At 43.2% G+C, this 15,406-nt stretch overlaps 1 protein-coding gene across 1 annotated transcript in view; it reads right to left on the reverse strand.

Moving 5' to 3' along the window:
* Positions 1–15,406, reverse strand: part of AK5 (adenylate kinase 5) — a 270,567-nt gene that overhangs the window by 129,217 nt on the left and 125,944 nt on the right. Inside the window, exon 7 of the mRNA XM_052637682.1 lies at positions 3,378–3,468. Coding sequence (XP_052493642.1) covers positions 3,378–3,468 — 91 coding nt within the window. The remainder of the gene's footprint in view (positions 1–3,377; positions 3,469–15,406) is intronic.

A 15,406-nucleotide genomic window follows, 5' to 3' on the forward strand; every position in this document is an offset into this window, starting at 1 on the left:
GATGTCCTTGTGTAGAGTCTTCTGTTGTTGGAAGAGGGTGTCTGCTCTGACGAGTGCATCTCTTGGCAAAACTCTATTAGCCTTTGCTGTGTTTCATTTTCTGCTCCAAGGCCAAATTTTCCTCTTACTCCAGTTATTTCTTGACTTCCTACTTTTGCATTCCAGTCCCCTATAATGAAAAGGACATCTTTATGGGGTGTTAATTCTAGAAGGTCTTGTAGGTCTTCATAGAACCATTCAACTTCAGCTTCTTCAGCATTACTAGTCGGGGCATAGACTTGGATTACTGTGATAATGAATGGTTTGCCTTGGGAACGAACAGAGATCATTCTGTGGATTTTGAGATTGCATCCAAGTACTGCATTTTGGACTCTTTTGTTGACTATGATGGTTACTCCATTTCTTCTAAGGGATTCTTGTGACAGTAGTAGATACAATGGTCATCTGAGTTAAATTCACCCATTTCAGCCCATTTTAGTTTGCTGATTCACTAAAATGTCAATGTTCACTCTCGCCATCTCCTGTTTGATCACCTCCTGTTTGCCATCTCCAATTTGCCTTGATTCATGGACCTAACATTCCAGATTCCTATGCAATATTGCTCTTTACAGCATTGGACTTTACATCCATCACCAGTCACATCCACAACTGGGTGTTGTTTTTGCTTTGGCTCCATCTCTTCCTTCTTTCTGGAGTTATTTCTTCACTGATCTCTAGTAGCATGTTGGGCACCTATTGACCTGGGGAGTTCATCTTTCAGTGTCCTACCTTTTTGCCTTTTCATACTGTTTATGGGGTTCTCAAGTCAAGAATACTGAAGTGGTTTGCCATTCCGTTCTCCAGTGGACCACATTTTGTCTGAACTCTCCACCATGACCCGTCCGTTTGGGTGGCCCTACACAGCATGGCTCATAGTTTCATTGAGTTAGACAAGGCTGTGGTTCATGTGATCAGATTGGTTAGTTTTCTGTGATTGTGGTTTTCACTCTGTCTGCCCTCTGATGGAGAAGGATAAGAGGCTTATGGAAGCTTCCTGATGGGAGAGACTGACTGAGGGGGAAACCAGGTCTTGTTCTGATGGGCGAGGCCATGCTCAGTAAATCTTTAATCCAAAGCTATGGTTTTTCCAATAATCATGTATGATGTGAGAGTTGGACTATAAAGAAAGCCGAGTACCAAAGAATTGATGCTTTTGAACTGTGATGTTGGAGAAGACTCTTGAGAGTCACTTGGACTTCAAGGCAATACAACCAGTCCATCCTAAAGGAAATAAATCCTGAATATTCATTGGAAGGACTGATGCTGAAGCTGAAATTCCACTATTTTGGCCACCTGATGTGAAGAACAGACTCATTGGAAAAGACCCTGATGTTGGGAAAGATTGAAGGTGGGAGGAGAAGGGGACGACTGAGGATGAGATGGTGGATGGCATCACCGACTCAATGGACATGAGTTTGAGTAAACTCCGGGAGTTGGTGATGGATAGGGAGGCCTAGGGTGCTGCAGTCCATGGGGTTGCAAAGAGTCGGACACAACTGAGCTACTGAATTGAACTGAACTGAACAATAGTGTTGAGGCTGTGAAGTGGCAGCCTCTGGTAAGTAGAGGTTTATTTCCAGTTTACCACAGGCTCTCCTGGGATCACTTCACTCACCAGGGCTGTGACAGATAGAAGGGGTTTACTCTAAGGCTGGAGTAGAGGTCTTGTATGTTTTCAGGGGTCTTGGGAATGGAGGGGAGTTGGGGAGTTGTGGCTGTGAACACAGACCTCTCTGTTCATAAGCTCAGAGCTGTAGGAAGGCAGGACGGGCCCCTGGAAACCCCTGCTATGGGCCAGGCACTGTGCACTCTACCAAGGGGACCTGAAGAGGATGAAGACAGAATTTACCGAATGTACTTTAGACAGCACAGCTACATCACTGTAGGATGAGGCCACTTTGGAGAAATGTTACTTGAGAGTCATAAAGTGCTGGGAGTTCTAAAGAAGGGGCAATTTAAATTTTCTCCTGCTCTGCTGTTTGGAAATTGAAGGTATCTATCAGATAGATATTTGTTGTGAGAGGTCTAAAAGGAATGTTGTAAAATTAAATATTAACTTGAAAATACAGGTGTCAAGACTTCCCTGGTAGTCCAGTGGTTAAAACTCTGTTCTTCAGTGTAGAGAGCTTGGGTTCGATCCCTAGTGGGGGAACTACCCTAAGGGTGGTCAAACAAAACAAAACAAACAAAAAACATGGGTCTATAACTTTTTTCGAAGCAGTGGTACTCTTGTTTATGTGATCTGACATGCTTCTCCATATTCCTTCTTCCCTGTAACAGGCTATCTTTCCGTAAATATCACTGGAAAATCAGGCAGGTGAGTTCATGTCAGTTATCTGTGCTCTGTGGGTTTACCCAGAAAGACTGCTGCCTTGTCTTTTAAAAAAAATTCTTTCTTAAATCCTTTTCTCAGTGGGCTTCAAATACAGCTTAAAACTTTAGGTGTTTAGCCTTTTTCTTTACAGCCCAGAACTTTTGGTCTTTATTCACCGAGGCTGTAACTGAGAAGAAATGTCAGGACTGAGACAAAGATCTGAGAGTCGTCCATGTGGAAGTGATGGTTGAAACCGTGAGGGACAATGAGTTGATGCAGAGAATGTATAAGAGAGTGAGAAAAGGGTCAAGGATGGAACTGTGAGTACTGACTATTTGAGGGGATATGTGTCAAACTTCTAGATATAGAAAGAGAAGGGGCAGGGCCACAACAGGGGCAGTGGGTTGGAATGGGGGCATCTAGAAGACCCAAGGGGAGGATTTTTCCCTGGTGGTTCAGGAGAGACACATATGTGTTAGGGCAGCCTGGAGAAGTTGTAACTTTCATTGTGCTCAAGTTATGGGTTAGACCAATTTTTAAAAATTATAGTAACATAGAAGTAGTGAGTTGCTTAGTCATGTCTGACTCTTTGCAACCCCCTGGACTGTAGCCTGCCAGGTTCCTGTGTCCATGAAATTCTCTAGGCAAAAATACTGGAGTGGGTTGCCCTTTCCTTCTCCAGGGGATTTTCCCACCCACGTCTCCTGCGTTTAGGGCAGATTCTTTACCATCTGAGCCTCTAGGGAAATCCCATAGTAACGTAGATCCTACACTATATTGTGACTATCTGCTAATTTGCCTGTGCAATGACTGGAAGAAAGGCAGTAACCGTAAGAACCAGATATATGGCTCTTTTCTATGTTGTTTTGTACCTTTATTTTTAAACCAGAAGGTATAAAGCTGTGAGGACAGCATCATCCTCACAACCTTACAGCAGTATGTTGCACGCCAGTGTTACTACAAAGCCCCAGACACTTGGCAGGGGATCAGGGTGTACTGTAGCCCAAAGGACATGGTGACTTACCTGCTGCAGCCTCTTTGTTTGGAAATAACTTGCTGTCAACTGCCATGCTGATGTCATAGAACACCTCATCCTCGTCTCGGTCGGCATCAAACTGGGAGAAATCAAGACAGACAAGTCGGGAGCATGAGAATACATAAATTAATTCAGTCCAAAATATAATGAGCATGCATCACATAACTGTATCTCTAATGAATGAGGACAACAGGAATTAAAGTCCTTGAGTCTTTAATCAGATATTTAGAGGATTTTTCAAGCCCAGACCTCATATCAAACAGAAAGGGGTGTTAGAGAGTAAGTGTACAGTCACTTATGGTTAAGAAAAATGGGTATAATTTTCTTAATTTCTAAAACAAGCTTTGGAAAAATTCATAACTTGTGCCTGTCTGATTCTTAGTTTTGTTTTGAAATACTCCCCCATCCTCCTTCATGAAAATATTTTCAATCAACAGGGGGAATAGTTTTTGTAATTTGTTGCTACAAAAAGGAAAAAGAGAGAACACTCAAACAAATTTTAGCTACTATACAAATATAGATGCTATTCTATAGGTATAGTCTATAGACACTATAGGTTTAGATGTAACAAAAATTATAAATTTAAATCTTGAACCATTCTCTAAAATTTACAAAATTTTAAATATTAAATGTGGCTACATTTTTAAATCCTCTACTTCCCAAGTTGTTCAATGGTTTTTAGAAATATACTTTAGTCTCTTTAGTTTTTTAAATTATAATTGATATACAATAAACTGCACATGTTTAAAGTGTACAAAATGATAAGCTTTGACATCTGTGCACACCTGTGAAACCATCATAAAAATCAAAATAGTGAGCATCTCCATCACTCCCTAAAAGTTTCCTTGTGCCTCTTGAGAATGCTTTCCTTCTGCCCCCTCATCAGATAATCACTGATATGTTTTCTGCAACTAGAGATTACTTTGCATCTTCTAGAATTTCAAGTAAAAGGAATAGCACAGCTTGAAATGTTTTTGTCTGGATTCTTTTAGGACAATTGTTTTGAGGTTTTATCAAGCTCACTCCTTTTCATTGCTCAGTAGTATTTCATTGTATGGATATACTATTTATTCCATCCTAGACGTCTTTTGGGAGAAGGACATGGCAACCCACTCCAGTACTCTTGTCTGGAAAATCCCATGGACAGAGGGGCCTGGTAGGCTGCAGTCCATGGGGTTGCAAAGAGTCGGACACAACTGAGCAACTTCACTTTCACTTTTCCGTTTCATGCACTGGAGAAGGAAATGGCAACCCACTCCAGTGTTCTTGCCTGGAGAATCCCAGGGACAGAGGAGCCTGGTGGGCTGCCGTGTATGGGGTCGCACAGAGTCGGGCATGACTGAAGCGACTTAGCACCAGCAGCAGCAGACATCTTTTATCTTGAACACTGTAGTTTTTATCCACAGATATTTGATTTGAGTCTTAGAAACTCTCTATAGAAAGTTTTGAAGATATGAAATGCAAGGTTTTTGAACATATGAAATACAACTATAATAACTTCTATAAATATTTTTGAGCTTCGTTCTGGAATGAAGTTTAATTATTGGAAACAACTTGATCCTTTCAGGTCACGTGTCTAAGATTTATTAGACTGGACCACAGCAGTATTTAGTTTACGGTTAATTATTTCCCACTGTTGTGGCAAGTTTTTTTCAAGTACTCTGCCCAGTGCCATGTGAATTAAGGGATTTTTTTTTTCAGGCTGGCTGGTAGAACCAGGCACTCTTCTTAGCCCAGTGCGAGCTCTAGACACTGTTCCTGCTGATCCTTTGGGCCGTTTCCCCTCAGCTTTGTGCAGTTTCCTCACGTGCATGCCCTGATTCGTATTCTGCTGGATCCTGCAGATCTCCAGAGCTTTCTCTCTGTGCATCTCCTGCATCTTTGATACTCTGTCCTTTGAACTCCAGCCACCTTGGTCTCTTGGGGTCTCAGCTCCATCTGCTCAACTCGTGAAGTCTACCACGGCTTCCTTCTCCATGCGCTGTAGCCTGGAAATTCTCCATTTGGTCAGCTGAGGGCAATCACAGGGCCCATCACATGTTTCCTTTCTCGTGGAGAATCATCTGGTTGTCTGACATCCACTGTCTTAAAATTGTTTTTTAAAAACATATTTTCTGTTTATTTCTGTTTGTTTGCTTCATGTGGGAGGGAAAATCCAGTCTCTTTTATTCCATCATAGCTTTTTTTTCCTTCTCTATTTCTTGGCTATGCTGCACGGCTTGTGGAATCTTAGTTCCCAGACTAGGGATTGAACCAGTGTCCCCTGCAGTGTAAGCTCAGTGTCTTACCCACTGGACCGCTAGGGAAGTCCCTAGTCCATCTTGGTTTTTAAGCTTAATTATTACATTAAACATATTTGAAAAGATTTAAGTGATTTATTCCTTTATATTTTCCTACCGGAGTGCTTCATTATTTTTAGTGGTGGGAATTCAGAAGGCTAAATTAGAAAGTTATTACCTAACCTCCCCTCACACAGTTAAAGCACACCTGTGCGATGCTTCAACATACTCTCAACTGTGTCACGTCAGCCATGGGAAAGATGAGGCAGATCGTCTTGTTTCTATTTTACAGGGGAGGAAATATCTACGCAGGTATTATTACTTTCTCAAGTCAAACACCAACTACGCAGAAGCAGTAGGACTTGAATTTAGGACAGTTGGCCCATCCTACTGGGCTACACAGGATCATCATAGCCAGATAAACAGAGCCCTGGAACTCAAACAAGTGTTAACACAGCCTTTTGTCCAAATGCAAGAGGGAGAGAAGCATATGGTGGTTAGGCAGATAAGGCAAGATTCAGTTCAGCTCGTCGCTCAGTCGTGTCCGACTCTTTGCGACCCCATGAACTGCAGCACACCAGCCTCCCTGTCCGTCACCAACTCCCGGAGTTCACTCAAACTCACATCCATTGAGTCGGTGATGCCATCCAGCCATCTCATCCTCTGTCGTCCCCTTCTCCTCCTGCCCCCAATCCGTCCCAGAATCAGAGTCTTTTCCAATGAGTCAACTCTTCACATGAGGTGGCCAAAGTACTGGAGTTTCAGCTTTAGAAAGAAGGGTGTTCCTTCCAAAGAACACCCAGGGCTGATCTCCTTTAGAATGGACTGGTTGGATCTCCTTGCAGTCCAAGGGATTCTCAAGAGTCTTCTCCAACACCACAGTTCAAAAGCATCAATTCTTCGGCACTCAGCTTTCTTCAAGGCAAGATTAGTGCCACCTTAATGCACTGCTTCCCATACCTGTAGACCATGGCTTCTTTTGTTTTTTCTTTTAAAATATTTGTCAGCTATGATCAGTATGGGGTAAGCTCCACTAATAAAAGGTTTATTTTTATTTTTCTTGGACTTTTGAAAGATGGGTAACAGCGTGTAATTTCATAAATTAAAGCTTATGTTTTAGCTGCAGTACCTTAAAAAGCAGAACCAAAGCAAAACTTACAGATTAACGCTTTACTGGGGGCTCTGTGTGTGTGCATGTGTGTAACACCAGGGCAGTAAGTCTGAAGGAAAAGGGGAACTGAGACAAAGCAAGAAGTGAAGCAGATGTAAGATGACATAGTACTGATCTGGGGCCCAGCTTCACGAGAAGTCACAGCTGGTCTCCAGAAAGACTAAATGGAACCAGTATATCTCAGAACAGTCTGAGGGAGAAGGAAGGGAGAGGCATATATATGCTGTCTTTTAGTTTACAGTCTTCCACTGGTCCCAGTTTTCTTTAAGAAGAGTTCGAGTTCCCTCACCTCTGGTTTGGTTGCCTCGACCCTAGGGGAGCCCCTGGAAGCCAGATCCCATCTCCAGGGAGCAGCAGAGGGTGTGGATCAGGGAGTGCTGAAAGGCACCAAGCCCCTGCGGGTCTGCTCTGGTTGGGTCCTGGGGTCGTCTCTACATAGGCTCTCACCAGGTTCAGGTGATGAAGCTCAGCCCTCAGTCCTGGAGAGGCTTGGCAGGGGGCGGAGGGTGGGTTCTGTCAGCTGCCCTGGAGGGCAGGGCCGCAGTAGACCAACAGTTCTCTGTTCAACAGGCAACAGAGGACTGGGGCACATGGGCCAAGTGAGTCAAGGAAGGCTTGTACACTGGCTTAGGCAGCTGAAACCTCAATCAGATCTTGATTTGAATTTCTGCTTCCCCTGTAGCTGCTGTCTGACCTTGAACAATGTATTTCCCTGTGCTTAGCATCTATATAATGTGATTATTGTGAGAACTAAAGAGACGGTATATTTAACACACCAGTAGAGACCCTGGCTTAACTGAGGTTCTTCACTGAGAGAGTATTGTCTATACACCTTTGATTGCTTCTATACTTTGGACAAGGCAGGTGTTTGCTTACACACACACACACACACACACACACCCACACACACGCACACACACGCACATTTTTTTTTTTAACTTGAGGATTGTGGAATATGAAATATGAATGACTTTGAGATTTTCTAGGAGATAGCCTATCCTCCAACTGATTTGAACAAGGATATGTTTAGCTCTTGAACAATAAAGTGCTTAATTGTCCAATCCAAAAGGCAAAATATCCACAGTAAAACATCTTCCATGAAAGCATTCAACAAATATTTGCTGAGTAACTACTATGTCCTTGGTAGACTCTTGAATTGACCACTCCCTGGAGAAGGCAATGGCACCCCACTCCAGTACTCTTGCCTGGAAGATCCTATGGACGGAGGAGCCTGGTAGGCTGCAGTCCTTGGGGTCGCTGAGGGTCAGATACGACTGACCGACTTCACTTTCACTTTTCACTTTCATGCATTGGAGAAGGAAATGGCAACCCACTCCAGCATTCTTGCCTTGAGAATCCCAGGGACGGGGGAGCCTGGTGGGATGCCGTCTATGGGGTCGCAAAGAGCTGGACACGACTAAAGTGACTTAGTAGTAGCAAGCACTTGGAAAAGGAGTACGTCGAGGCTGTGTATTGTCACCCTGCTTATTTAACTTCTATGCAGAGCACATCATGAGAAACGCTGGGCTGGAAGAAACACAAGCTGGAATCAAGATTGCCGGGAGAAATATCAATCACCTTAGATATGCAGATGACACCACGCTTATGGCAGAAAGTGAAGAGGAACTAAAAAGCCCCTTGATGAAAGTGAAAGAGGAGAATGAAAAAGTTGGCTTAAAGCTCAACATTCAGAAAATGAAGATCATGGCATCTGGTCCCATCATTTCATGGGAAATAGATGGGGAAACAGTGGAAACAGTGTCAGACTTTATTTTTGGGGGCTCCAGAATCACTGCAGATGGTGATTGCAGCCATGAAATTAAAAGACGCTTACTCCTTCGAAGTAGAGTTATGACCAACCTAGATAGCATATTCAAAAACAGACATCACTTTGCCAACAAAGGTCCGTCTAGTCAAGGCTATGGTTTTTCCTGTGGTCGTGTATGTATGTGAGAGTCGGACTGTGAAGAAAGCTGAGCACCAAAGAATTGATGCTTTAGAACTGTGTTGGAGAAGACTCTTGAGAGTCCCTTGGACTGCAAGGAGATCCAACCAGTCAATTCTAAAGGAGATCAGTCCAGGGTGTTCTTTGGAAGGAGTGATGCTAAAGCTGAAACTCCAGTACTTTGGCCACCTCATGTGAAGAGTTGACTCACCGACTCGATGGACATGAGTTTGGGTGAACTCCGGGAGTTGGTGATGGACAGGGAGTCCTAGCGTGCTGCACTTCATGGGGTCGCAAAGAGTCGGACACGACTGAGCAACTGAACTGAACCGAACTGAACTGAAGCACTTGGATGATGAACAGGGAGCCCCAAGGAAGGAAGATGACACCCACATGCCCAACTCAACTCTGGGATTATGCAAAAGCTGATGAAGCCCAGTGACTTCTGCATCAGGACCACAGAATTTAACCTAGATTTTCTTATTTTCTGTAACATACCACGTTTGCAGCTCCATGACTAGAACTGGACTCTCTGTCTAGCTGTTTGGCCAATAATGTGGCATACTGATCTTGGAGAGCATTCTGATTGAGTGCTATCAGGACAGCTGCTACTTCAAGGAAAAGGTCTTTATGAAATAATAACATTCATTGTTGGAGAGGTTGTGAGTATGATGAGTAGAGAACTGGCTTTTCAATCATCAAACATTTTACCTGTTATTTGTTTCTTCACAAACCATACACATCAATGGTTCTCAACCAGGAATAACGTGGTCCACCCGCTTCCACTCCTGCCCCAAATTTTACAATGTTGCTAGATATTTTTGGTTGTCACAACTGGCAGGGAAGAGATTGGCCAGGGATGCTGCTAAATATCTTATAGTGCACAAGACAGCCCCTTCACAACAAAGAATTATCCAAACCAATACAGTATTGTAAGGTAAAGGTGAAGGTGAAGTTGAAGTCACTTAGTCGTGTCCCACTGTTTGCGACCCCGTGGACTGTAGCCTACCAGGCTTCTCCATCCATGGGATTCTCCAGGCAAGAATACTGGACTGGGTTACCATTTCCTTCTCCAGGGGATCTTCCCGACTCAGGGATTGAACCCGGGTCTCCCGCATTTGGAGGCAGACACTTTAACTTCTGAGCCACATTGTAAGGTAAAATAAAGTAAAAATAAAAATTAAAAAAAATAAAGCTCAGTTCCATCAGAAAAAAAAAAATAAAATGTCAGTAATGCCAAAGCTGAGAAACTCTCATCTATACCAAAGCATTCTCAGTTTTGGGGTTTCTAAAAAGTGTGTTGAGACTCTACACTCTTCCTGCTGAGAGGGATTGGGGGCAGGAGGAGAAGGGGACGACAGAGGATGAGATGGCTGGATGGCATCACTGACTCGATGGACGTGAGTCTGAGTGAACTCTGGGAGTTGGTGATGGACAGGGAGGCCTGGCATCCTGCAATTCATGCGGTCTCAAAGAGTCGGACACAACTGAGCGACTGAACTGAACTGAACTCCTCCTCTCTCTCTTTCTTCTTTCTCTCCTTCCCTCTCCATCCCTCTCCCTCTTTCTGTCTGATTTTGAGCTGAAAGAACCTGTGCAGCAAACTCCAAAATACGAAGAATAGCAGAAGTGGTAATACTGCAGAGGAGACAACAGGAGATGAAGGTTCAGTCTCTGAGTCAGGAAGATCCCCTGGAGGAGGAAATAGCAAAACACTCCAGTATTCCTGCCCGGGATATCCCATGGACGAGGAGCCTGGCGGGCTACTGTCCAAAGGGTCGCAGAGTTGGACACAACACAGTGACTGAACACGAGCATAGGTATAGGATTATTAAGGTTCTAGATAGAACAGTTTTTATAGATCTTGTGGGTCAGCAACAAGCTTCAGGGGGCAGATGAAATTGTGTGCCGCTAGACCAGTTGATGTCTGAGGTTGTTCCCAGCTCTGAAATTCTGTGGTTATATGAGCACTTTATCTTTTTGGTAGTTGGTGTTTAATGTCTAGCAATCTTAACAAACCTCTTTTCTTTTTCTGAGGGAAAGAACTTGCAGAGGACATGGTCTGCATGATTTGTTTTATGTCATTTAATGTAAGAGGGCTGGGGAGGTCAATTGGAAATTTCAAAATGAGATGCTTACCAAATTTCCCAGTTCACTTACAACACATGTTTTAATTTGAATAACAAATGTTGTAACAGCTTTCAAAATCATACAAAATATATCTAGATTAGGAAAGGAAATTATAGTAGATTGCAACAATGATGGTTTGCAATTTTAATGGCAGAAATGAATTCTTGTTTGTTTTCTCTTGGCTCTGATTTTCAGACTGCAACAAGCTTCCCAGATCTTCTCCATAGAGATGAGGCTTTCTGTATTCTTAGCATTGCTAGCTAGGAATGTTGCTGCTGCTGCTGCTGCTGCTAAGTCGCTTCAGTCGTGTCTGACTCTGTGCGACCCCATAGATGGCAGCCCACCAGGCTCCCCTGTCCCTGGGATTCTCCAGGCAAGAACACTGGAGTGGGTTGCCATTTCCTTCTCCAATGCATGAAAGCAAAAAGTGAAAGTGAAGTCGCTCAGTCATGTCTGACCCTCAGTGACCCCAAGGACTGCAGCCTACCAGGCTCCTCCACCCATGGGATTTTCCAGGCAAGAGTAGTGGAGTGGGGTGCCATTGCCTTCTCCGTAGGAATATTAGGTCTATAAAATATATTAAATGGACTCAAAAAGGAGAATAAAAGTTCAGTCTTTTTAGATTCCACCTTTCATTAAACTTAGGTCTGTCTCCTATTTTTTCTATGCTTCAACATTTGAGAAGGAAATAAATTGGCTCTGTTATTAGTATTATCTCAGTTTTATATATCCCATAAATATCATTCTCTGAACATCAAGCCAGCTTCTTGAATGTTTTACTTCCCTCTGGTTTCCTGCAGAGATTTCAGTTAAGCCTGGTCTCTACTAAATGGTTTTCATCATTTGCTATTGGAGATCCCTCAACATGTAAATGGAGTGGCCATCATGGTCAGCAAAAGAGTCCAAAATGCAGTACTTGGATGCAATCCCAAAAACAACAGAATGATTTCTGTTCGTTTCCAAGGCAAACCATTCAATATCACCATAATCCAAGTCTATGCCCCAACCAGTAATGCTGAAGAAGCTGAAGTTGAACAGTTCTATGAAGACCTACAAGACCTTGTAGAACTAACACCCCCAAAAGATGTCCTTTTCATTATAGGGGACTGGAATGCAAAAGTAGGAAGTCAAGAAACACCTGGAGTAACAGGCAAATTTGGCCTTGGAATGCGGAATGAAGCAGGGCAAAGACTAATAGAGTTTTGCCAAGAAAATGCACTGGTCATAGCAAACACCCTCTTCCAACAACACAAGAGAAGACTCTACACATGGACATCACCAGATGGTCAACACCGAAATCAGATTGGTTATATTCTTTGCAGCCAAAGATGGAGAAGCTTTATACAGTCAGCAAAAACAAGACTGGGAGCTGACTGTGGCTCAGATCATGAACTCCTTATTGCCAAATTCAGACTTAAATTGAAGAAAGTAGGGAAAACTGCTAGACCATTTAGGTATGACCTAAATCAAACCCCTTATGATTATACAGTGGAAGTGAGAAATAGATTTAAGGGCCTAGATCTGATAGATAGAGTGCCTGATGAACTATGGAATGAGGTTCATGACATTGTACAGGAGACAGGGATCAAGACCATCCCCATGGATAAGAAATGCAAAAAAGCAAAATGGCTATCTGGGGAGGCCTTACAAACAGCTGTGAAAAGAAGATAAGCAAAAAGCAAAGGAGAAAAGGAAAGATATAAGCATCTGAATGCAGAGTTCCAAAGAATAGCAAGAAGAGATAAGAAAGCCTTCTTCAGCGATCAATGCAAAGAAATAGAGGAAAACAACAGAATGGGAAAGACTAGAGATCTCTTCAAGAAAATTAGAGATACCAAGGGAACATTTCATGCAAAGATGGGCTCGATAAAGGACAGAAATGGTATGGACCTAACAGAAGCAGGAGATATTAAGAGGAGGTAGCAAGAATACACAGAAGAACTGTACAAAAAGGATCATCACGACCCAGATAATCACGACGGTGTGATCACTCATCTAGAGCCAGACATCTTGGAATGTGAAGTCAAGTGGGCCTTAGAAAGTATCACTATGAACAAAGCTAGTGGAGGTGATGGAATTCCAGTGGAGCTATTTCAAATCCGAAAAGATGATGCTGTGAAAATGCTGCACTCAATATGCCTGCAAATTTGGAAAACTCAGCAGTGGCCACAGGACTGGAAAAGGCCAGTTTTCATTCCAATCCCAAAGAAAGGCAATCCCAAATAACGCTCAAACTACCACACAATTGCACTCATCTCACATGCTAGTAAAGTAATGCTCAAAATTCTCCAAGCCAGGCTTCAGCAATATGTGAACCATGAACTTCCTGATGTTCAAGCTAGTTTTAGAAAAGGTAGAGGAACCAGAGATCAAATTGCCGACATCCGCTGGATCATGTAAAAAGCAAGAGAGTTCCAGAAAAACATCTATTTCTGCTTTATTGACTACGTCAAAGCCTTTGACTGTGTGGATCACAATAAACTGTGGAAAACTCTGAAAGAGATCAGAATACCAGACCACCTGACCTGCCTCTTCAGAAATCTGTATGCAGGCCAGGAAGCAACAGTTAGAACTGGACATGGAACAACAAACTGGTTCCAAATAGGAAAAGGAGTACGTCAAGGCTGTATATTGTCACCCTGCTTATTTAACTTCTTTGCAGAGTACATCATGAGAAACGCTGGACTGGAAGAAACACAAGCTGGAATCAAGATTGCCGGGAGAAATATCAATCACCTCAGATATGCAGATGACACCACCCTTATGGCAGAAAGTGAAGAAGAACTAAAAGCCTCTTGATGAAAGTGAAAGAGGAGAATGAAAAAGTTGGCTTAAAGCTCAACATTCAGAAAACGAAGATCATGGCATCCGGTCCCATCACTTCACGGGAAATAGATGGGGAAACAGTGGAAACAGTGTCAGACTTTATTTTTGGGGGCTCCAGAATCACTGCAGATGGTGACTGCAGCCATGAAATTAAAAGACGCTTACTCCTTGGAAGAAAAGTTATGACCAACCTAGATAGCATATTCAAAAGCAGAGACATTACTTTGCCGATTAAGGTCCATCTAGTCAAGGCTATGGTTTATCCTGTGGTCATGTATGGATGTGAGAGTTGGACTGTGAAGAAAGCTGAGTGCCGAAGAATTGATGTTTTTGAACTGTGGTGTTGGAGAAGACTCTTGAGAGCCCCTTGGACTGCAAGGAGATCCAACCAGTCCATTCTGAAGGAGATCAGCCCTGGGATTTCTTTGGAAGGAATGATGCTGAAGCTGAAACTCCAGTACTTTAGCCACCTCATGCGAAGAGTTGACTCATTGGAAAGACTCTGATGCTGGGAGGGATTGGGGGCAGGAAGAGAAGGGGACGACTGAGGATGAGATGGCTGGATGGCATCATGGACTCGATGGACGTGAGTCTGAGTGAACTCCGGGAGTTGGTGATGGACAGGGAGGCCTGGCATGCTGCAATTCATGGGGTCACAAAGAGTCGGACACGACTGAACGACTGAACTGAACAACATGTGAAACACTGACTCTTGTGAGGAGGGATAAATTGGGAGACTGGGACTGACATATACATACTCAGAGGTTAAAGCATCTGCTTCCAGTGTGGGAAACCTGGGTTCGATACCTGGGTCGGGAAGATCCCCTGGAAAAGGAAATGGCAACCCACTTCAGTATTCTTCCCTGGAGAATCCAATGGATGGAGAAGCCTGGTAGGTTACAGTCCATGGGGTCACAAAGAGTTGGACACGACTGAGCGACTTCACTATACTATACTATTTATAAAACAGATAACTAATAAGAACAATAGAGTAGTACAGGGAACTCTATACTCAATATTCTATAATGACCTATATGGGAAAAGAATAAAAAACAGTGGCTATATGTATATGTATAACTGATTTGGGCTTCCCAGGTGGTGCTAATGGTAAAGAATCTGCCTGCCAATGCAGGACACCTGAGAGATGTGGGTTCGATCCCTGGGTTGGGAAGATGCCCTGGAGGAGGGCATGGCAACCTGCTCCACTATTCTGGCCTGGAGAATCCCATGGACAGAGGAGCCTGGCTGGGTACAGTCCATGGGGTCACAAACAGTTAGATACGACTGAAGTGACTTAGCACATAACTGATTCACTTTGCTGTACAGAGGAAAGTAATACTACATTGTAAATCACTTACATTCCAATAAAAATGTAACAATAGGGCATGAAAGAATGATGTCTGCTAATGCATGTCCCAGGTCTCATAGTAACTGTGGTAAACAGCAGGTTTCTCCAGGCCACTCCCAGGTGGAGCATCCTGACTTCAGGGTGTGGACATTAGGGATGGGCTCAAATGGACCAGCAAACTTGTCTGCAAACCTATAATTGTTTTCCTTCCTGTGTCTTTAAAAATTCATATTTGGATTTCACACTCCACCTGGATCTCTCTATCTCTGCTATTCAAAAGAAAACTTTACATCTGAAACTGACATAATATTGTATGCT

Source organism: Budorcas taxicolor, chromosome 3 (assembly GCF_023091745.1).
Source record: "Budorcas taxicolor isolate Tak-1 chromosome 3, Takin1.1, whole genome shotgun sequence".
Taxonomy (NCBI): domain Eukaryota; kingdom Metazoa; phylum Chordata; class Mammalia; order Artiodactyla; family Bovidae; genus Budorcas; species Budorcas taxicolor.